Source organism: Amphibalanus amphitrite, unplaced genomic scaffold, assembly GCF_019059575.1.
Source record: "Amphibalanus amphitrite isolate SeventyFive unplaced genomic scaffold, NRLGWU_Aamphi_draft 000642F_arrow, whole genome shotgun sequence".
In the NCBI taxonomy this organism is placed as follows: Eukaryota; Metazoa; Arthropoda; class Thecostraca; order Balanomorpha; family Balanidae; genus Amphibalanus; species Amphibalanus amphitrite.
The window spans coordinates 267,730-289,659 of record NW_024882136.1 but is presented as its reverse complement, the minus strand read 5'-3'; the positions used below and the strand labels follow the sequence as shown (position 1 = coordinate 289,659).

The window sequence follows — 21,930 nt, the reverse complement described above, 5'->3', positions numbered from 1 at the left end:
CTACCCCATGGGGTATTTTGGCATGGTAACTGGATACTACCCTGTCGCGAATTACTTTGACATTTCCGATGATACGAACGAGTACGTTACGTTAGATCGTTTAAATCGATGTGTTAAAACGAGCGAATCGAAACGTATTTACCGGATCACTTCATAATGTATTCACACTCGCCAAATTCTATCGGCCTCATTTTCGAAACTATCATTTTTACGCACATTCGTTGACCTCGGCACGTGACCTATAACAAATTCTGGCATAGGCTCGTGCGCCCATTTTCGGGGAGCCACAGAGTCGGCGACATCCTCCCCCCTCACTGCGGAAACGGTCGTTAACTACACGCGCGCCGGCTACAAAATACAAAACATAGCACTAATCGCATGAACGCATTCTACTAACACTGCGTTCGAACGTTGACCTTTGGACATCCTATTCCTCATCCGAGGCATCCAATACGCACAGTTTGACTACCGGTCGCACGTATGTGCCGCTCTTAGTCTTCAGCTCCACCGTTCTAACGCGACCGTCGGAACCGGGGAAGACCTTCACCACTCGTGCTAGCGGCCATCTTCCACGCGGCAAGTTGTTGTCGGTGACTAGCTCAACGTCGCCCACCTGAACTCGTCGGCTCTCTCGCGACCATTTGGTCCTCTTCATCAGGGTTGGCAGATACTCTTTGTGCCAGCGTTTCTAAAAGTGCTCTGCAAGCTGCTGAGCATGACGCCATCGTCTCCGGAAACTCAGTTGTTCCCCAGAAAACATGCCTGGAGCGAGACTGGGAGAGTCGCGACCGAGAATCAAATGGTTCGGAGTCAAGGCCTCTGGATCATCTGCATCGGTGCTCACATACGTGAGCGGCCGACTGTTCAACATGAACTCGACCTCCATGAGAACAGTGCTGAGAACTTCATCTGTGACGAGCTGGTTGCTCAGGACGACGCGTAGTGCTCTTTTCACTGAAGACACCAGTCTCTCCCAGCATCCACCCATGTGAGGACTGCCAGGCGGGTTGAAGCTCCACTTGATGTTCTTCTGTGCCATCATGTTGCTTATTTGTTCGTTGTTCCAGTTTCTGAGAGCATCACGAATCTCCTTATCGGCTCTCTTGAAACTTTTCCAGTTGTAACTAAATATCTGAGCTGGTTTCCCGCGCCGAGCGATAAAACGGCGGAGTGCTAGCAGGAAACTATCAGTGTCGAGAGACGGGGTGGTCTCCAAATGTAGCGCTCTTGACGTCAGACAGGTGATAAGCAAGACGTACCGACGCTCCGTCCTGCGGCCTACACGCACTTGGAGAGGACCGAAAAAATCCAGTCCGACTGAGCTGAAAGCGTGCTGAGAATCAAATCTCGCTTCAGGCAGGTCTGCCATCAGAGGGGCCTGGGGGCGGCTGCGCAGTTTCTTGCAAACGGCGCATCCTCGTAGGTATGACTTGATGGTGCTCCTCGCCTTCGGAATCCAGTACACCTGCCGAAGCTCATTCAGCGTGTGGTCGACTCCCGAGTGAAGCACTTGACGGTGAACTGAAGTCACTATGAGCCGAGTAACCTCGTGTCGTCTTGGTAGGAGAGCCGGGTGCTTGGCTGAGAATGGAAGTTGACTTGCTTGCAGCCGTCCTCCAACTCGAATGACTCCGCTTGAATCCAGCAGCGGCGTAAGCTGAAGCAGAGTGCTACTGACAGACACCGACTTCCCACGAGAGAGCAGGTCGATTTCCGACTTGAACGCGTCCTGCTGAGTTGCTTTGAGGATGTGGATTTCAGCGAGTCGCAGCTCCTCTGCAGACAGTGGTCCGTTGTTGCCACAGTCTCGATACTGAGCTGAGTGTCTGGCGATGAAGTTGCAGGCGAAGCGCAATACCCAGGCGGTAACACGCCTATAGCGGGTCCACGACGAGTGGCGAGCCGGGTCGACCAGCAGTGTCGGAACTGACTGTCCAACGGTCACGGAGCCCACCGTTTTGACTTCAGGATCGCTAGCACTTGGTTGGGCCGTTTTGGGAGCAGAAGGCCATTCAATTTCCGGTCTGTAGAGAAAGTTTGGACCCCGGAACCACCGGCTGTCAGAGTCGATCTCGGAAAGCGGCTGGCCTCTGGAGCATTCGTCTGCTGGGTTCAGGGAACCAGGGACATGCCTCCACTGATATGGTTCCGATCGGCTTCTGATCTCGGCTACTCTGTTTGCGACGAAGGTCTGGAACCGTCGAGCCTCATTGTTGATATAGCCGAGAACTACTTCACTGTCGGTCCAGTAGAACGTCTGGTTCACTTGAATCGTGAGGGCCGACTGTATGCTGTCATGCAGTCGTGTGGCCAAAACCGCGCCCTGCAGCTCTAACCGCACAATGGTCAGCATTTTCAGCGGTGCCACTCTTGTCCGACTCATCACCAGCGAGCAGGCGATTGTGCCGGTCGAGCCGATCTGCCTGAGGTAGCCGACGGCACCGAATGCCGCTTCCGACGCGTCGCTGAAGATATGGAGCTCTCTTCGAACGACTTCACTCTCCGGCGTAGCAAAACAGCGGGGGATCCTCAGTCGGGAGAGCTGCTCAGCTTCCATCTTCCATGCCGTCCATCGATGTGTATCGTTTTCATTCAGCTCAGAGTCCCATGACAGCTGCTGTTTCCAGAGATCTTGCATGAGAAGTTTCGCTCGAAGGGTGAACGGTGCGACCAGGCCGAGTGGGTCAAAGATCGATGCCGTGGTGGCTAGAACTCCGCGTTTGGTAGGCGGGGCAGTGCGTTTTTCTGGTCGATGAACACCGATCATGTCTGTCTCTGGATCCCAGGCTATACCAAGGACACGCTCGGACGGCAGCGGCATGGACATATCTGTTTTGGCATGAGCCCTGTCTTCAGGTGCTACTGACTCCATCACCTCTCGTGAATTGCTGACCCACTTCCGAAGCTTGAATCCACCTTCAGCGACCAGTTTGACGACAGTATGGAGCTTCACTTTAGCCGTCTCCACGGAGTTCTCTGATGTAACGAAATCGTCCATATAGAACTGTCTTGCCACTGCAGCGGCCTCATCACGAGAGAGCGTAAGCTCAGAGCCGTTCTTGATGACTAGTTGCAGTGCAAAACTGGCGATTGCTGGTGAGCATTTGGCTCCGAATATCGCTTTGTTCATTTCATACGTGTCAGGAGGTCTGTTCCGCTCCATGTCCCTCCACAAGAAGCTGAGGGCTGGTCGGTCACGCTGTAGAATTTGCACCTGGTGGAACATCTGGTCGATGTCTCCAGCGATTGCGACTGGCCGCTCACGAAACCGAATGAGCAGCCCAGGTAGGTCCTGCAGGAGATCGGGTCCAGTCAACAGGTGATCGTTCAGGGACGTGCCACTGAACTTGGCGGCCGCGTCGAATACGACCCGTATTTTGTCCGGCTTGTTTGGATTGCGAACCGCATGATGCGGCAGGTACCAGCGTTTTGAGCTCGGTTTCAACACTTCCGATTCTTCGAGCTTTCGGGCGTGACCGAGTTGCACGTAGCTTTCGATAGTTTCTTGGTATTTCTTTCTTGTCTCTGGACTTCTATGGAGAGATTTCTCGGTTCGCTCGAGTCGACGGAGCGCACCGAGACGGTTATCCGGCAGCGAGACGTCATCGTCTTTCCACAGCAGTGGGGCTTCAAGACGCCCGTCCACCAGCTCGACCGTTTCTTCAAGGATTTTCAGAGCTCTTTGGTCTTCATACGATGTAGGCTTCACCTTGGAGTGTGTTGTTCCAAAAGTCTCCATGTCCCACCACTTCTGAACCAGGTTGGTCAGATCGAGGTCCTGTGCTGGGCTCCGATGAACATGCATCACGTGATGTTCTGACGATGGAACGAGGTTTGTTATCGTTCCGGTCAAAGCCCATCCAAAGTGCGTCTTTATGGCCACAGGCTGGCCAGGCTCTCCGATTCGAACCTCGCGCTGGATGATTCCTTCGATAATGTTTGCTCCAAGAAGGACCTCCACCTGCTCTGGCCTCGGAAGCGCGACGTCAAGCTCCTCCACATGACGCCACTGCGAACGTGCTGAGCTGCTGATGTATGGCACGGGAATATTCAGCCTCGGTACTGTCCACACTTCATTTGCCATGACTTCTGTTTCTTCCGATTCCCGAGCCAGGGGGGTGATTTTCATGGACGTTCTCAGAGCGATTCTCTGTGGCCCGGCTCCTTCGATACTGTTAAGACGGAGCGACTCCGATTCACCCGTCAGTGAGCGGCGAATGTGTCGATGTAGCTGTGTTCGCCATGTACACGCACAGGTACTATTTGTAGCAGTGTCGTCCCTCCGAGACCTGAGGCTGCTGCCACTGTTCTGTTTGAACGTTCCTCAGTGCCGGCTGCACGAGAGAAGATTCTTTCGCTGCCGTGGAGCAGGGGATGGTGCCTTCCCTGGCACCTGTTCTCTCCGCATTTTTGCGTGGATCGGCACTGTCGAGACCGATGATCGGGCTGAAGACAGAGGAAGCAGCGCCCGCGTTCAGCGACAAACTTAGCGCGGTCATTTGGCGATTTTTGCAGGAAGGACGGACAAACGGCGAGATCGTGTCGCTCCCCACAGCAGCAGGGCTGCTCGTTGTGACTGACTTGCTGTCGACGTGTTGCGCTCTTGTCGCTGACCTCAGGAGTCGTCGTTACAGCAACCGATGTCGAGTGAGTGCGGGGCGCGCGCCTGAAGTCAGAACTGGGGCGTGCCATGTTGCGATCTTGCGGCTGAGCAGGAACGGCCATTGCGATTCGAACTTGCAGTCCCAGCCAGCTATCAAAGTGTGTCATGTTTGGGCGCTCCGGCTCCATTTTGATGACCTCACGTCCCCACTCTCTTTTCAAGTCATTCGGAAGTTTGAAAATGATGCGACGTAGGTTCTCAGTACTGTTAAGGTCTCCGTGGAAACCCATGGTGTTCAGCACTGTGACCGCGGAGTGAACGGCGGCGTGTAGCTTTTCCAGCATGACCGGGTCCACATTTTTCATTGGAGACGTGTTGAAGACGGCACTGAGGCTTGCGCTCACGATATCGTCTTCTCTCCCGAATCGTTTCATCAGAGCTTGTAGAGCGGAAGGATACAGCGCTGCATCGAACATCATTCCTTCAACAGCCTGCTTAGCCAGACCAGTTACGGATGCCTGGAGATGGGCGAGTTTTTCAGCGTCCGATAGGCCTGGCTGGTCGTGGATGAGCGATTTAAAAAGGCCAATCCACTGGGGCCACTCAGTGGCCTTACCGCTAAACTTTGGGAGCTGAATCTGCGGGACACTCCGATAGCCCGAGTGACCATTTCTCGGCGGTTCTGTGTCTTGTGGCCTGTTCGCAGCTTCCAATATCCATGATGTAGCTGTCTGACCCCGAGTCAGCTCCGGCGCCGGCCGATTACCAGTTTCCGTTTGAGACTTATCAGCCACAGGGGTGTCAGCTTCGATTGCAAGTCCTTCTTCTGCTGTTCCAACTCGTTCTTGTTCTTGAGAAGGTCCAGCGAGTTCGTTTTCGCCGTCAAAATCGTGCCGCCGTTCCCACTGAAGTTCATTTTCTGCTGCCTTACGCAGCTCCGCTTCTCTTGCTGCGAGATGTGCAGCATCTCTGGCTTCGGCGATTCGTGCCTCTCGATCTATCTCTCGTCTCTGCCTCTCTAAGTTCTCTTTCAGCTCGTCTCTTTTTCTTTCTTCTTCTATCCGTAGTTCGAGCTGACTGAGCTCTATTCGTTTCAGGGATGCTCCGATTTCGGCTTCCTTTGCGGCCGCAGATCGACTTGACCGACTGGAGACAGCAGACTGTGACTTCGAAGTTGTTTTGCTTGTTCCTGACTCTGACGACGCTAATTCCCCACGGGATCTTAAGTGTTCACGAATGCGTTCACAAATCTTCTGATGTGCTTCTTCGACGTCTGTCATGTATTCTTCGGTCTGATCCTTTTCACGGTCGTCATCTTTCAGGCTGTCCGTGTAGCTGTCATTCACTTCACTTACAGCGTCTAGAGCCTCATCAAGCTCTTTAACCCGGCGGCCGCTGGGCCTCCGCGCCACCCGCCGGCCGCTGGGGGGGGGGGGGCATATAGTTGCCCCCCTTTACTTCTGCGACGATATCGTCGCAACGCGAAGCGATAGAGAAGCGAAACTTCGCACACATCTTCCTGAATACCTAGCCGAGGTTGTGTTCAAATTTGGTGTCAATCCCATTTGAAATGACGTCACAGTGACGTCATAAGTGAAATTATAGATTTGCGACTCTCATATTCCTCACGATACATCAGATATATGGGACCGAATATAAAGGGTCGATTATTGGTCAGAAACTAGATGGAAGTGTAGTTAGATGTTTTAGGATGACAGCAGGTGCTGTCTAGTTCATTTACAGTTGAGTTTCATGCTCAGCGTCATCAGAAACGGTCCATATCGGAAAACGACAAAACTTTATGACGTCACTGTGACGTCATCTTAGGTACTACAACCACCAAACTTTCCTCAAACATTGCCTAGGTATTCATTTGAAGCTATGCCAAGTTTCACGTTCGTAGCTCATCAGGTTTCGGAGATATTTCACAAAACGTAAGGGGGGGGGGCAACTTTATGCCCCCCCCCCCCCCCAGCGGCTCGTGGGTTAAGTAAGCCTTCGATTTGGCTTCGGCTTCCCGATGTGTCGACCAAAGTATCAGCCCGTTTACACAGTCTTGTAAACTGAGCCTTCTTTCGACTTCTCAGTTTTCTTAACGAAGCACTATCCATTGTCGGAAAGACAATTACAAAAACAGACTGTGCAAAAGGCTTACGTTACAGCTCGAGAAGGGCATGCCTCATGCTCATTACGTTAAACGTCAGAGACATGCAAAATCGAGCGCAAGTATTTCACGATATCGAACGTTAAGCGATCCGGCCCGGAGGACCAAAAAATGTCGCGAATTACTTTGACAATTCCGATGATACGAACGAGTACGTTACGTTAGATCGTTTAAATCGATGTGTTAAAACGAGCGAATCGAAACGTATTTACCGGATCACTTCATAATGTATTCACACTCGCCAAATTCTATCGACCTCATTTTCGAAACCATCATTTTTACGCACATTCGTTGACCTCGGCACGTGACCTATAACAAATTCTGGCATAGGCTCGTGCGCCCATTTTTGGGGAGCCACAGAGTCGGCGACACTACCCCATGGGGTAGAATGGAAATCTACCCCATGTCGAAATTACCCCACTTGGTGAAACTGGGCCCAGCAGAATGCTTTCTTTCCCTACAAAATTAAAAGCATATTATTTTCAAAAAAATTATAGCGAGCTTCGATCCGCTGCCCGTTTTCCTACAGGCCATGGTGCATTCAAAGAGTAACGAGACAGAATCTACCGCATTGTCTTTAGGCACGTATGTGGCATTCAACGGCAACGGCGGTCAGACAGTGAGGGTATCCACATAACATATGTACTTGTATTTCGTTTTTGTTTTACTTAATTTTTTTTTGGAGGGAGGATAACAATATTCAATCTATCCATAATATTTCCACAAGGCTTTAACCCTCGCCCGCACATGGGGGGGGGGGGGTGGTTGCCACCCCCCAGGTAGTCTTTCTGCTCTGTACTCAACATTTTTAGAGCTAAAAGGCTGATTTTTCGTATAGCTGTTCCTCTATCCTTTCTTGATGTCCACTGAAAATTTCAAGTTTCTGTGATTTTCGGTTACGGAGATATGACCCTGTTTTTCAGGCCATGTCATGACCCAAATGGCCAATTCTCAACATCTTGCGTTTGCCATGGGCCTTGTGAGCTTTTGGCACCTTGATTTCGGCCTTTTTTGCCAGTCTTACCTCCCACCTATCATGGAACATGTTGTTCGACGATGTACAGGTGTCAAGGTCAGGGTCAAGGTCAACCTAGGTCATCTAAGATAATTGCGTTTTAGGCAAGCTGAATTTACTTTTTGTGAAGTTTTTTGACTGCATTTTTTGTAAAAGCTTCTCAGATCATGATTTCATGTAATATGGACACAAAAACAATCTGTGCACACATCAGTATACACACAGACACACACAGACATACAAACACATATAATTGACCTTGACCTAACTTGACCTGAAATGACCTCAGCAACAAAAATCTGGTCGGGCAGTGTGACAAAGAGGTTCTAGCTGGCTTGGCACCAGGAAACAGCATCGTCATCGGTATATGATAAGCAGCGCACTTGATATCCAACGGTGATCCAAAACAGCAAATCTTTTTAGTTTGACCTGACCTGGAAGGTCAATGACTGACCTGAGAAGGTAAAACTGGGTATCATTGGATTCATCTCTTCCCAAAGAATCTTTTTGGTCTTTACCGCTAAGCTCTATCTCCAACAGGAACGAAATGGCGCGGGGGGGGGGGGTGGCAACCCCCCCATGTGCGTTCTAGGATGGGAAAATGGCATGTGCGGGCGAGGGTTAAGGATATGGCTGATACATACCGGGTGGCCCAAAAAAAAACATTCCGAACTTTGGAGGCCTGTATCTCAAATTCGAGTGCAAATAACGAGCCGAAATTTTCATCAAGTTTGCGTCATTTCTTTGCGCATTGGTATGCCAAATTATAACACTGTACCATCATTTTCAAGCCAGCAATCTTATGTTGAATCAAGTAAGACGTTTTTGCTTTTTTTGCCGTTGTTGAACGGAAGTAATGATTGGCTTAGACGTACCATGTTAGAAAAAAAATAGAACGGCTTGAATTATACGAGCACGTGTGTTGCTATTTTATATATTTTTGTCACACTTATGTGCCAAATATTCAAATACTAAGCCAAAGTTGTGTTAATGGATGCTATTCGTTTCAACACAAGTCCTGTTTCGAGGCGAAGGAGTGGCACGGTGCATGGGTTACTGCTGATCGCCCTCCCTTCAAGAAGATCAAATAGTAAATCGACCGAATAAGGAAAAAAGCTAGAGGGGATGTGTCACCCTGAGGCCTGAACCACCAATGAGACTAGTTGCCAGTAGCAGTAATGGCTGTAGGCCGTGGTGCCGAGATGGAAGTGGCCCGTTCACTCACATTTTTGGTAAACATCAGAGCAAAAAGTGATTTTTTCATGGCATGCTAGAAACACGAACCGTTTAAAAAGTAATTGACCGAATAACATAAAAATCATACCATTCACTAAAAATATACCATGTGTTCACTAAAAATTGAGACAAAGTTTAGCAGGCTGTATCTTCGGTAAAAATGTACCGATTTAAACAAACGAGGCATTGTTGTAATGCACATTGCATCTGCTGCAAGCCGTAGAGCGTCAACAGATTTGCCTGATCCCTGTAGGTCATTTTTTGGACATTTCCTTGGAAGTGTTGTCACAAGCTCTGGCACCAGTGGACCGTGATGTTGGCCAGTTGATGGTGGTAATGAGCAACCAGTTGATATTTTGTATGAAATTGAAAGACACCACCATACGTTATAGCTTTAGGCAAATCACATTAGATACTCATTTGTTAAATTTCAGGCGTGAAAAATGGCTTATCGGGTCTCGTTCCAATGGGAATTTTTACATTGGCCGGGGCCCTCAAGGCGCCCCTTGGTTAGTGTGCTGGCGCGAGGTCGGACCAGAAAATCACCTTCTGGTTACATATGTTGTTCTGCATGAACCTCTAGTGCTTAATAATACACTTGGCTCAAAAGTATCATGTTGTAAAGGACCAGTCTGGAGGAATAAAGTCGAACTGATGATATTCCCTGAAATAACACATACACCACGGCATCCAGCGTTAGCTTGCATGCTGACACTTAAATGGACGTTAGCCCTTATATCATCGATCACATCACAACAGTACACTCCATTGTCTAGTTAATTGTCGCCCTTTAACTAAAAACATGATTTTTCTACCTTTAATAGTTCAACTTTTTTCTGCAATTTTTGTCCCTTTTTTGACCGTAGCATATTTACTTCTCTGGCCTCATGTTGTTCCCAGTCGGTTCGAAAAATCATTTGCGCCGGTTGTAACTCAGCCTAGTCTCAGGTGTGATATATCTTCTTCGCTTAGGCACAGTTAATACCTTACTGATCAGCAGCATTGCGCCGTGAGGTGTCAAAAAGCCCCTCCACGTGCATTTTCGGGGCCCCGACCCTTCCTCAGGTCAATATCTTCACAATTACACCACTTCAGCTTTTCGGACTCCCACATCCTCTAGAACTTTCGTCCCACTGTACGGTATGTAACTAATTTTGACCTTTTAAGTTTTCATTAGGTATTTGTACGTGCCAAACTCTCCCATTGACGTGCTATTTTGGGAAAGCCTGCCAATGTGCTTTTGGTAGTCCTTGTTTAAAACGACCTCCAACGCCACTGTTTTCATTACATCCGTGAAAGTTTATGCTCGATATGATAAAAAGGTCCCCTTTTATCTCTATGCTAGGTTGCATCGTAATAGCATGCTTCACTTTTGATATGCAGCCATTCAAAGTTTGTGTCAATTTTTAGTGAACACCCTATATGTCGCATTGACTATTGGAAGTTTCAATGTTGTCTTTATCACTTTCTGAGAAATATTGTTTAAAATTGGGAACGTTTTTTTTCTGGGCCACCCGGTAGATCTTAAGGCCGAAAAACAATAAAACAAGGAAAGATAGGATGACTTAATATGATAATGTAGATATGCAATATCGAGAGTTAATGATCTCCCATCCTTCACCCCCCTTGTAAGTCTGTCGTCTATAATCTCTATCTCCGTCACTTGTCTCTGGTCTACCATCTTGTCTGTCTTTCATCTACCGTCTTTGTCTCCTGTCTCTGCTCTAGCGCTTACGTAGATTGTTTGGTGTCCACCAACCACAGTCTATCGTTCGTGTCATTGTCAATTTGTCCCTTCTTCCTTTTTCCTTCTTCCTCCGTCCTTATTTGCTGCAGAACAACTTATTAAAAGCTCGTGACATGCAAACAAGTGCGCAACTCTACCGCGCCGCGCGCGCACCACCCGCACGCTGGCCGGTCAGACTGCGACTGCAGCTGGCATGACCCGAGGCAGGACTGCAAGTGGGCGGAGCAAAACCGCAGTGTGCTAGAACGTCACGACCAATCAGAGGGGAGAGAGCGCCCAGCCTGTGCTAGCCTCTAAGCAGGGCTCTGACGACCTTAACATTATCAGTCAATGACAAGTGCCTTTATTTTTCATTTTTTGTTAATAGACCATATTAACCCGCGCCCCAGTGGCGGTCTCCGCCAACTTCGCCCTAGTGGGGGGGGGGGGGGCATATGTTACCACCCACCTCTAACTCAAAAACTAAGAGGGCTAGAAAGACGCGGTAAAAAAAGCGGTCGATAGCTCTCAATGCGTGCGTTTGAAAGTATTTCGGTCATTTTTCATCTTAGAGCAATATTGGGGTCACCAGAGGTCATCAAATGTCAAATTTGCGAATTGTCATTATATTTTTTCAGAAAACATGCCATTATCTCAGGAACTATGATAGCCTGAAAAACGCTGGGAAAAGCAATCGATAGCTTTTGAACTCTTCTTTTGATAAGGCTATAATAAAAAATGACCTCAGGTCAACGGTTTAGCCTCCAGAGGGCAAAAACTCCAAAAATAGCTGCTTTTAAGATAAGTGTTTTTCGACAATAACTTTTGACTAAAAAAAGCTAGGTCATTTCTAATGCCAGAATCGTGTTCCTCTCGCCGAGACGCGTCGAATGAACTATAATTTGACCTTGAAAGGTCAACTTCAAAATTTGACCTCAGGTCAAGGTCATGACATGACCGGAAAAGGTCATGTTGCATATCAGTCGATGCGTCTCGGCAAGACAAACACAACGAGGCTAACCCCAGCGTTCTATCTTTTTCCAATCGAGAGTTATTGGCAAAAAACTGTTTGTAGCCTCAAATGACCTCGGATGACCTTTCAAGAGGCTATCAGCAAAAAAGACACCTTGGTCGTCACAGGTGGTCCAAATCATTGTTATCCTGAAATATTTGGACTGTTCCTATGCGTACACACGGATCTAGAGGCATTTTCGTTTTTCTTCATTGACTTATAATGGAAAGGTCACGCCACCGACCTGACCTTAGGTCACGCATATAAAAATCCGAGATATACAAATTGTAGGCACCCATAACATCATGTAATCCACCAAGTTTAAAACCTCTCTGACAAACACTGCAGGCTGGACATGATTGCAAACTTTTTTTTAGGCTTGGTCAGTTAACCCGCGCGGGGCTGGGGTCTCCAGCCGAACGCGCGGGGCTGGGGGGGGTAAATTTTACCCCCCTGTTATCTCCCGAACTAATGGTCCGATTTGGAAAATTCAAACGCCAATCGAAAGCTCTCATCACGAACTACTAAAAACATGTACTTAATTTAAAGTTTGAGGTCAAGGTCAAGGTCAGGTCAAGGGTACAAATTGCAAGTTTCTACAGTATCGGCCTTGCACCGTAGTTACCGAAGAATGGAGTCATGGACTGAGACTGATCGCCCAAAACGTGTTCTTAGGCTACCAAGACAATATTTGTTGCATACAATATCATTCAGAGGTCAAGGTCAAGGTCAGGTCAGGTCAGGTCAGGTCACCAAAAAACAAAATATAGAAAAGGGCATGTGCGACACATGTTTTATGGGTCATTTTACTCATAGAATTCAATAGGCACACTCAATAAGTGATATGGACCACCTCTGGATGAATTTCAGGTCGAGGTCAGGTCAAGGTCAGGTCAAGTGAGGTCAAATTTTGAAGTTGGTTGTTAAGGCCTAAAAAGGTGTCTATCTGATGCAGTTTTTCACGGCGAATCGAATGGTGCTATTTTTGTTTCCGTACGAGGTCTAGAACTTCCAAAAAAGTCATTTTTCAAAAAATTTGTGTGTCGTGACGTCATAAAATTTTGAATAACTCCCACATTTTTGAACCGATTCTTCTAAAATTTGGTATGTAGGTGCACATAGACCATTTCTATGACATATATTCCGTTTTTTTCGATAGACTCAAAATTTTGGATTTTATAATGATTTTCCCAAAAAAGTTAGTTTTTTGAAAAAAAATTAGGCCAAAATCCAAAATTTTCAAAAAACCGAGATAGCCATTTGATAGACAAAGTAAAATTACGTATAACCTTTTTTGTTACGTCTTGATTCCTTTAAAAATGAAGATGTTAGCGGCGTTTGAACTTTTGCCGTTTTTGAGGCGAAAATGGCGAACACGACGTCACTAAAACGTCAATTTCTCAAAAATTTTCCGACGGATTTCGCTCAAATTTTCAGGGAACGTGTCAAATTGATGTAAGAAAAGGTACTGAAAGTTTGGCGGCGCTGCGCGCCGCCGTTTTTGAGATATCGCAAAAATTCGCGAGGGGGGGTAAAATTTACCCCCCCAGCCCCGCGCGGGTTAACTTGACCTGGTGACCTGACCTGATATGACCTGGGGTCGAAAATTTCACACATTGTCCAAAATTGATGTACCAAAAGCTACCCCAAGCGACGCGGCGCTACGCGCCGCGGTTTTTTATTTATACGAAAAAAACGCGACAGGGTGGTAACATATGCCCCCCCCACTGGGGCGAAGGTTAATAAAAATTAGGTAGGGATCTCAAATTACCAATGCCAAAGTTTGGTTAAAATCAAGCGCATATACAGCGAAAAATAGCCGAAAAGGACTGCTCCACAGGGCCTGAAATGCATAATAGAACACGATGATGACATTCGTTTTATCATATGTGTACGTGTTTGGTTCAAAAAGTTCAATTTAGGAAATGCATGTATCACAGGCGCGGATACAAGGGGGGGCCATGGGGGCCATGGCCCCCCCCCCTTGGCCGATTTTTTTCAAAAATAAAATAAAAAGTTAAAAAGCTGAAAAGGGGGCCTCCTGAAAATAAAGTGGCCGAAATCCGATGAGTTTTTTTTAACCTACCCACTTAGTTATTTCTTAGAAGACTAGCTGAGAAGACTTCTTTGTTAGAAGATTGGTAAAGCTTTTCATAACTTGGAGGTCTCTTATACTCACAGAGATGACCACTTTTACAGGGCCTCCTAACCTGCACAGAGGGCCTCCAAGCCTGCACAGATGTCCTAACAAACACAAAATCTCTTAGCCTACACAGAGGCCTCCACTCGCATCCGAACAAAGGGCCTCCTAGCCAACACAGAGGGCCTCCTAACTCACACAGAAGGTCTCCTATCCTGCACAGAGGGACTCCAAGCCTGCACAGATATCCTCTTCGCCAACACAGGACCTCTTAATCTCCACAGAGGGCCTCCACTCACATCCACACAAAGGGTCTCCAAGTCTGTACTGAGGGCCTGCGCTCGCATCTGCACAGAGGGCCTCCTAGCTATCACAGAGGGCTTCCTAGTTCACATACAAGGCCTCCTAGCAGGGGCGGATCCAGGGGGGCGATAGGGACTATAGCGCCCCCCCCCCCCGGGCGACTTTCTCATTTTCTTTTTTTTTGCAAAAAAAGCATGATAGGGGGCCCCAAAAAATAAAGTGGACGAAATCCAGGCTTAAACTTTTGGGGGTAGGTAGGGCCCCCATCGATGGGGGGCCCCCGATTCGGAATAGCCCCTCCCTTGGCAAAATGCTGGATCCGCCCCTGATGTATCATGGTCATGAAGTAGTCACGAGAAATTGCCAAGATTCAGTTCAAGATTTTGGAAAATGCGGAACGATAATCAAAAATCGAAGATAGCCATTTGATTGTTCATGATATTGGCAGTCTAATGGCGTTTACGACATGTCTGTATGTCTATACCGTGAGTTTATAGGTTTTTTTGAACATATGCCGTTTTTGGTCGAAAAATCGGAAATCATGACGTCACTAAAACCTCGATATCTCACAAATTTTCCGACCGAATTTTTGAAAACTTTGTCACAATAAACTTCAATCAATTCCCTAGAGGTACCCAAATTTTGGCGCACCTGCGGCGCGCCGTTTTTATGCTATAGCGCGGCGAAAAAGTGGGGGCGTTTAACGCCCCCCCCCCCAGCAACTCGCGGGATAAGGAATAAAGCGACCCTACAAAAGTTACCGCATGTAGATCGGTCAAGTTGTTGCTGAGATATAAGCCTCGCAAAAGCGTCCGCACGGCCGGCCGGCCGGCCGTCCTCACTCGGACGTTATTCTACGAAACAATATAGTTCGTTTTTTTTTTCAAAAGGACTCTGGCTCCAAGTACGTTTTTCGAAAAAGCACGCGTTTTAGCGAGCAAAACGAGCAAAAACTGAACCTGAGAAACTCGAACGTCGCCTTATTTTAACATGTGAAGTATTCCCAATAATTTCCATACGTGCATTTTCGAACCAGATATGAGCATAGTGGTGACCTCATGCTGTCGAACTTGTATTGCAATGTAACGTATAACTATCATGGACGAAACCGCTTACTCGATTATAACCTCGGCAACAGTGAAAAACGAAGTTTCCCCCAAATTCGTCGAAACTTTGTCCCATCGTAAGGACATTGGGTGCTTGCTGCCACCAGTGACGTCATCATAGTATGCTAATTTTTCAAGGCACAATTTCCGGGTACTTACCGTGCACAATTTGAAATTGAATATTTTTTCGGTAAGAAATTCTTGGCCAGACGCTGAAGCTGTCAAAACTCACGTGAGAGCTTCGATAAGGAACTTGGAGCCAGCGTCCTTTTGAAAAAAAAAACGAACTATACACTCCCTTCGCTCGCTCCGTAATAAGACAACCATCTCTTTCTCCTCTGTCTGTCTGTCTCTCTGTCTGTCTCAGTCTGTCTCTCTCTGTCTCTGTTTCTCGCCCTCCCTGCCTACAATACCGTTAGCGATTCACCATGTGCTGCCGAATATGTTACCTGTTCTCTGGGCCGTTCCAGCATGAACCTGTACGCCCAAATTGAAAAGGAGACCGGACAGCAGGTAGGCTTCCATCGCTGCGGCAGCCTCCGCCTGGCCACCAAAGACGAGCGCATGGATGAGTTTAGGTGAGTCATACTTAACCCGCGCCCGGCTGGGGGGTCTTGGATTTCCACGCCCTGCTGGGGGGGGGGGGGGTGTTTGAACACCCCCTTGTAACTCGGCTCCTGGGCCACGTAGCGATACGCGGAAGGCGGCATTCGAAAGAGCGTCAAAAATAATGACGAAATCACTTTGGTCAATTTTTTGGTCAGGTCAAAGGTCAGGTCACCAGAGGTCATTGAAGGCAAAATTTCGCCGATTTCCAGGTCGATTGTCGAAAGTTTCCAAGAAGCCAACGCATAACTCGGGAACCAATAGAGCTACAGCGCCGCAGAAAAGCGCATTCGATAGCCCTAGTAACGCCCTTTCTGAGCAATTTTCTCAGATTTGACCTAACGTCAACGATTTTGCCTGCAGGCAGGGGGCAAAAACTGCAAAATAACCGATTTTTTTCGGAAGCAGTTTTTCTGCAATAACTTTTCACCAAAGCCTTGTGCGAGCTTACTTTTACCGGCATCGTGTTTCTCTCGTCAAGACGCATCGAATGAACTATAACTTGACCTTGAAAGGTCAACTTGAAAATTTGACGTTAGGTCAAATCTGAGAAAATTGCTCAGAAAGGGCGTTACTAGGTCAACTTTGACCTTTGGTCAAGGTCATGACCTGACCGGAAAGGGTCATGTTGCATATCAGTCGATCTGTATCGTCGAGCTGAACACATCTAAGGCGTTTTCATCGCTCTAGCATGCATCTATTAAAAGTTATTTGCGAAAAACTGTTAGATATCATTCGTGACCTAAGATGACCTCAGGGCATAAACAGGGGTCACGGACACCATTTTCATGTTCAGTGTGTCTAAACCACTTGTAATTCAGTGTTTGGTAGTGTTTATAATGTCTTTCGTCTAAAAGAGGCGCATTTCAATTTTCTCCCATTGACTTATAATGGGGAGGTCGCAAAATTGACCTGACCTTAGGTTATCGATATCAAAATTCTGAGATAAATATTTTGTACATGCTATTGCTCTTAGCAATCGCTGAAAGTTTCAAAGCGATCGGTCACTCGGTGTAGCTATGACAGACATTGAAACTTTTTATGAGGTGAGGTCACTTCAAGTGACCTGGTGACCTGACCTTGAATGACCTTGGTCTGAAATTTTCACAACATGTGTAGAATTGATGACCTGACCTGACCCGACCTGGCCTAAATGCATGAAGACATTATCTATGTTCATAACTAACATGATATTCGTGATCAGCACCCCGAAAAAAAACATAACAGTTGTATCTTGTAACCTAGATGTAATGACTTAGATGCCTGACTTAATGGGTAAAACGTAGCTGTGCTATGTCTGCATGTTCGTGTGTTGTGTTGGTGTGCATTGTTATGTGTTGAATATGTACCGTGAAATATCGGTGCGAAATAAATGGATTATTATTATTATTATTATTATTATCTTTACGACGTTGCAACAGGTCCCGCGATTTTCCCGACTTTTGGGTCATTGACCTGACCTGGAAGGTCAACCGATGACCTAGGACCTTAAAATGAGGTATCATCGGCGTCCTCTCGTGACGGGCAACACTCTCTAGCTCTCTAGTGTTTTCTCCGCGAAGCTCTAGCTCGATCAGGTGCGAAACGGCAAGGGGCAAGGTCCAACGCCCCCCTCCCTATACGTTCGCGGCTGGAAAAACACCAATACGGGCGAGAGTTAAGATTAATGTGTTACCCCCTCACATTGCCCCACCCAAGGCCACATAACCCACCAGACAGTGATAAACATACATACTTATCCGTGTTGGGGGTTTGATTGAGTGGGGGGGGGGGGGGCCGAAACACGAGTTGGGTCACTGGTCAGCTGCCAATTGACAATTTTTGCTACTTGAATCACAGTAGCAAAATCATAGAATCACAGTAGGTACTCAGCTCTATAAATCACAAAACTCTGGCTTTTCCCGTAGTCATGGAGTATAAACAGTTTTTGAACAAATAATTTAATGTTTCTCGCTAAATCCATGTAAGACTCCGAACAAAAACGTATTGCAGAGAAGGTAATTTTGTGAGATGTTCACGTTTTGACTGGGGGGGGCAAATGTTGGCCACTGGGGGGGGGGGGCAATCCGCTCGACTGGGGAGGCAATTGCCCCCCCCCCCCAGTTAACATGTTCGACGAGGCCCTGTTACGCAGCCCCTGCCCAACAATGAAAACAAATACAATATCAACTGTTGCGCTGGTACGGCATGTGGTACGCCTATATATGGCCTTGATGTGGTAAATCTTTTCCAACCTTTGGCCAATGGCCATCCTTGGGCTGTGAATATATATTACTGACCGGGCCGACGAAATTATTTGGAAACGAGGTTTGCAAAATTGACGTAGGCCCGAGTGCGAAGCACGAGGGCCGGAGTCAAATTTTGGAAACCGAGTTTCCAAATAATTTCGTACGGCTGAGGTCAGTACAAGGCCCTATATACTAGGTAGTCATCCGGGGATTTCACGAAAAGCTGTGACGTCACACGTCCTCAGATCGCGTTGCCCCGTATCAAAACCGTAGAAATGGGTCACTTTCCGACGGCTGGTACAGAAAATTTAGGGGTGTTTGCAGTATTCTGTTTATGCCAGCGAATAGGTCGTTTCAAGCTCTATCTTTTATCTAAATACATTTTTTCTCTATCTCTTTCACATTTCTTGCTATAATGTGATATCCTCGGCCCTGCTTTCGAATCTTCGTTCCGACGCCGTCGGTGGCGGCCGCAGTAGCTCAGTGGTATGATCTTCGCTTCCTACCCGGGCGATGCGGGTTCGATTCTAGTACGTGGCGTAAATTTATTACGTAGCGGTATGTACAGTCTGTCTTAAAAGTACCGCGCAAAGTGGCGGTGGATCCATCAAGCCTGACCGAGAAAGGGCCTGTTTTAATTTAAAAGTCACCGACCAATTGACCTAGGGAATGGATAAGGATGTCAGTTGCTTCAGTGACCCAAATTTAGCAGGCCCTTGCTCAGTCAGGCTCGATGGATCCACCGTCACTTTGCGCGGTACTTTTAAGACAGACTGTACAGTCTGTCTTAAAAGTACCGCGCAAAGTGACGGTGGATCCATCAAGCCTGACCGAGGAAGGGCCTGCTTTAATTTGATTGTCACCGAACCAATTGAACTGGGGAATGGACGAGAATGTCAATTGCTTCGGGGACTCAAATTTAACAGGTTTTTTCTCGGTCAGGCTTGATGGATCCACCGTCACTTTGCGCGGTACTTTTAAGACAGACTGTACAACCTACGTTTACGAGACTAATTTATGCGCCTTTTTTTATTTCAGCCCGTTTCAAACCTAATTTATTGCCCTATTGTACTCTTATTACTAAGTTCAGCGTACCTTAGTAAGGGATTTAACCCAGCATCTGAGGGAAGCGGCGAACGACGCTCTCCATACGCGATTTCCCATTTGAATCTGGCCCCTAGTTCATAAGCTCCAACATCATGTCCATGTTTAATCCACATAATTTAAATTTTCAGAAAAGTCATGGAGCTGCCGTATTACTATATCTAATATAGTATCTATTATCTAATAATATAATATATTATGCACCTAATTGAGTAGACTGTGGCGCAGCCCATAACAGCAACAGTGTGTTGTAAGCATATCGTCTCGTCCCACGTGTTTTCCGCAGCAGTTGATGTACACAATAAAATGGTAACCGTCATTATATAAATCAATAATATAGCATAATCAACACTGCACATCAGTACCTACACATTCATAGGACAGCACTAAGCCTGGCAATCACAGTTGAATCTCCCGACTAGGCCAGGCACTCGGCTCCGGCGGACACGTCACCCGCACAGCCGCCCAATGGTCGCTAGTCACACCTCACGGCGCGTCGATAGGAGGGCAGCAATGAGTCTGGCTATCACACGCCGGTCAAAACTGACATTCAGATGTCTCAGCTTCTTCTACCACAGAACTCCAGACACGCTGACGGACCTGTTTGGCTGCTCCCAGGCGGCGACAGTTTCAGCAGCTTGCGCTTGATTTATGGGATCTGAGTCGGATATGCAGCCCGGTACGAACCAGCTCCAGGAGCCGCCGAACAATGCCCGGATCCAGGACCAGGCACAGACGGTCCACGTCCACGATGATGCAGAAGAGCACCTCGAACGCCTCGATCACTGTCATTCCCTCCCACTTTAGCCAGACGTCCTCAGTAGCTTCGGCACCGCCTTACCGGTGTCGGTCGCTGCACCGCCGTCTCCAGCATACTCTCCGATGACCGGCGGTACTGTCGGCTGCAAGGTGACCGCCCGGTACGCCTCCTCCACCGCTGCCGTCAGCTCCACTGGACGCTGGAACTGGATCTGGAAAGGGAACGTTTGCATAGCTTTTAGCCTTTAGGGGCATTTAATTTTCTCAGTTCAGCAGTCAACTGAGGGAGCCGTTTGTGTGCGCGCATGCATGTCCGCATGCACATCACCATTATCTAAGGTAATACGAAACATATATCCATGTATTTTTTTATATTTTCAAGCCCTGACCATGAGGCTATTTTTATGCCATGGTCATAAAGTGTTCTAAAACATCATAATACAATAATGGAATACGAAAGGCTTATTAAAGGCATGCAATTTCATCGAAAAGCTTTATATGGGTCTACGTTTTCGAATTTTATCGATGAGTTATGTTATTATTACAAGTTATACCTACCGTACGGCGTACTGTCATGGCCGCTAAGCAGACTCACCTGTATCTGCAGAACCTCCAACGTTTCGTTGCCGAGGTTGTCACGCTCCAGCCGCTGACCAGTGCTGACAAACGCCGTGTCAGTCTCTAGGCGCACTGCGCGGGTCCAGCAGGACAAGGTGCTCGCAGAAGGCAGCGGAATCTTCAGCACATCAGCTTGGGCGTACTTGTAGCCTTTAAGCGGTGAGCGGAAGACGGTCAGATCAGCGGTAGATAAGCCAGCCAGATGAGCGGCAGACAAGCCTGCACGATGAACGGCAGACGAGCCAACCAGGCGAGCAGCAGACGGACAGGCGAGCGGCAGGCAGGCTAGCCAGGTGAGCGGTACGTGAACCTGAACAGTGGACAAGTCCGCCAGATCAGCGGCAGACAGGCCAGCCAGGCGAGCGGCAGACGGGCCAGCCAGGCGCGTGGTGGGCGGCCAGGCGAGCGGCAGACAACCCGGCCAGGTGAGCGGCAGATAAGTCAGCCAGGCGAGGGGTAGATGAGCAGTAGATGAGTCATCCTGGCGAGCGGCAGAGGACCAGATGAGTGGCCAGATGAGCAGAAGCGGAGCCAGCTATGTGAGCAGCAGCCGCTCAAGCCCGACATCCTGCTTCAGCACCTTCCTCAACTAACAGAGCTCTGGGCATGCTGGCGGACCTGTTTGGCTGCTCTCCTCGCGGCGGCAGCCTCAGCCTGAGCTTGATTGAGGAATCGTAGCCGGATGTGCAGCCTGGTACGAACCAGCTTCCTGGCGATCCGGAGATCCAGGCCCGGTTACTTTTGTCGCAGGCGTCCTCAGCAGCTCTAGCCCTCGCCTGCACAGTGTTGGTCGCCGCACCGCCGTCTTCAGCCTCCTCTGTGATACTGATGACCGGCGGCACTTTAGGCTGCAGGGTGACGGCCCGAAACTCCTCCTCCACCTCGTCCTCCTCCACCGCTGCCGTCAGCTCCGCTGGGCATTAGATCTGAAAAAGGAAAGTTTATTTAACTTTTAGTGGCACTTATTCTTATTTTCTTGGTTCTGCGGTGACGGGGGGAGTCGTTTGTCTTCGCATGATTATTATTAAACACGCACAGTCCAAGGAGGGGGGGGGGGGGGCGAATACTGCCCACGCATCCTGTTTTTCGCAACTGACTCACGCCGCAATCATTATGTTAACATAACATCTTCAGTACCTGCCTCGAATTTAGATACGCATCTTGCTGTGAAAGCAATAAGTAAATCAGGCTACAACTTTTCTACCATCAGGGGTTTAAAATCAAGCAGTTTGACTATGACAGCGCCGGACGGTTCCGTCTTTGCTCTGCGCAGCTTATCGCTCGATCGAATCGGGTCAAATCTGTGTGAA

The 21,930-nt window shown here is 48.1% G+C and overlaps 1 protein-coding gene across 3 annotated transcripts in view; it reads left to right on the top strand.

The window, feature by feature from the left end:
* LOC122363844 (dimethylglycine dehydrogenase, mitochondrial-like) overlaps window positions 1-21,930 on the top strand; it is a 367,327-nt gene that overhangs the window by 98,546 nt on the left and 246,851 nt on the right. For all 3 annotated transcript variants that reach the window (XM_043333585.1, XM_043333584.1, XM_043333586.1), the window contains exon 3: window positions 15,776-15,883. In XM_043333585.1, the coding sequence (XP_043189520.1) occupies window positions 15,776-15,883 (108 nt within the window). The remainder of the gene's footprint in view (window positions 1-15,775; window positions 15,884-21,930) is intronic.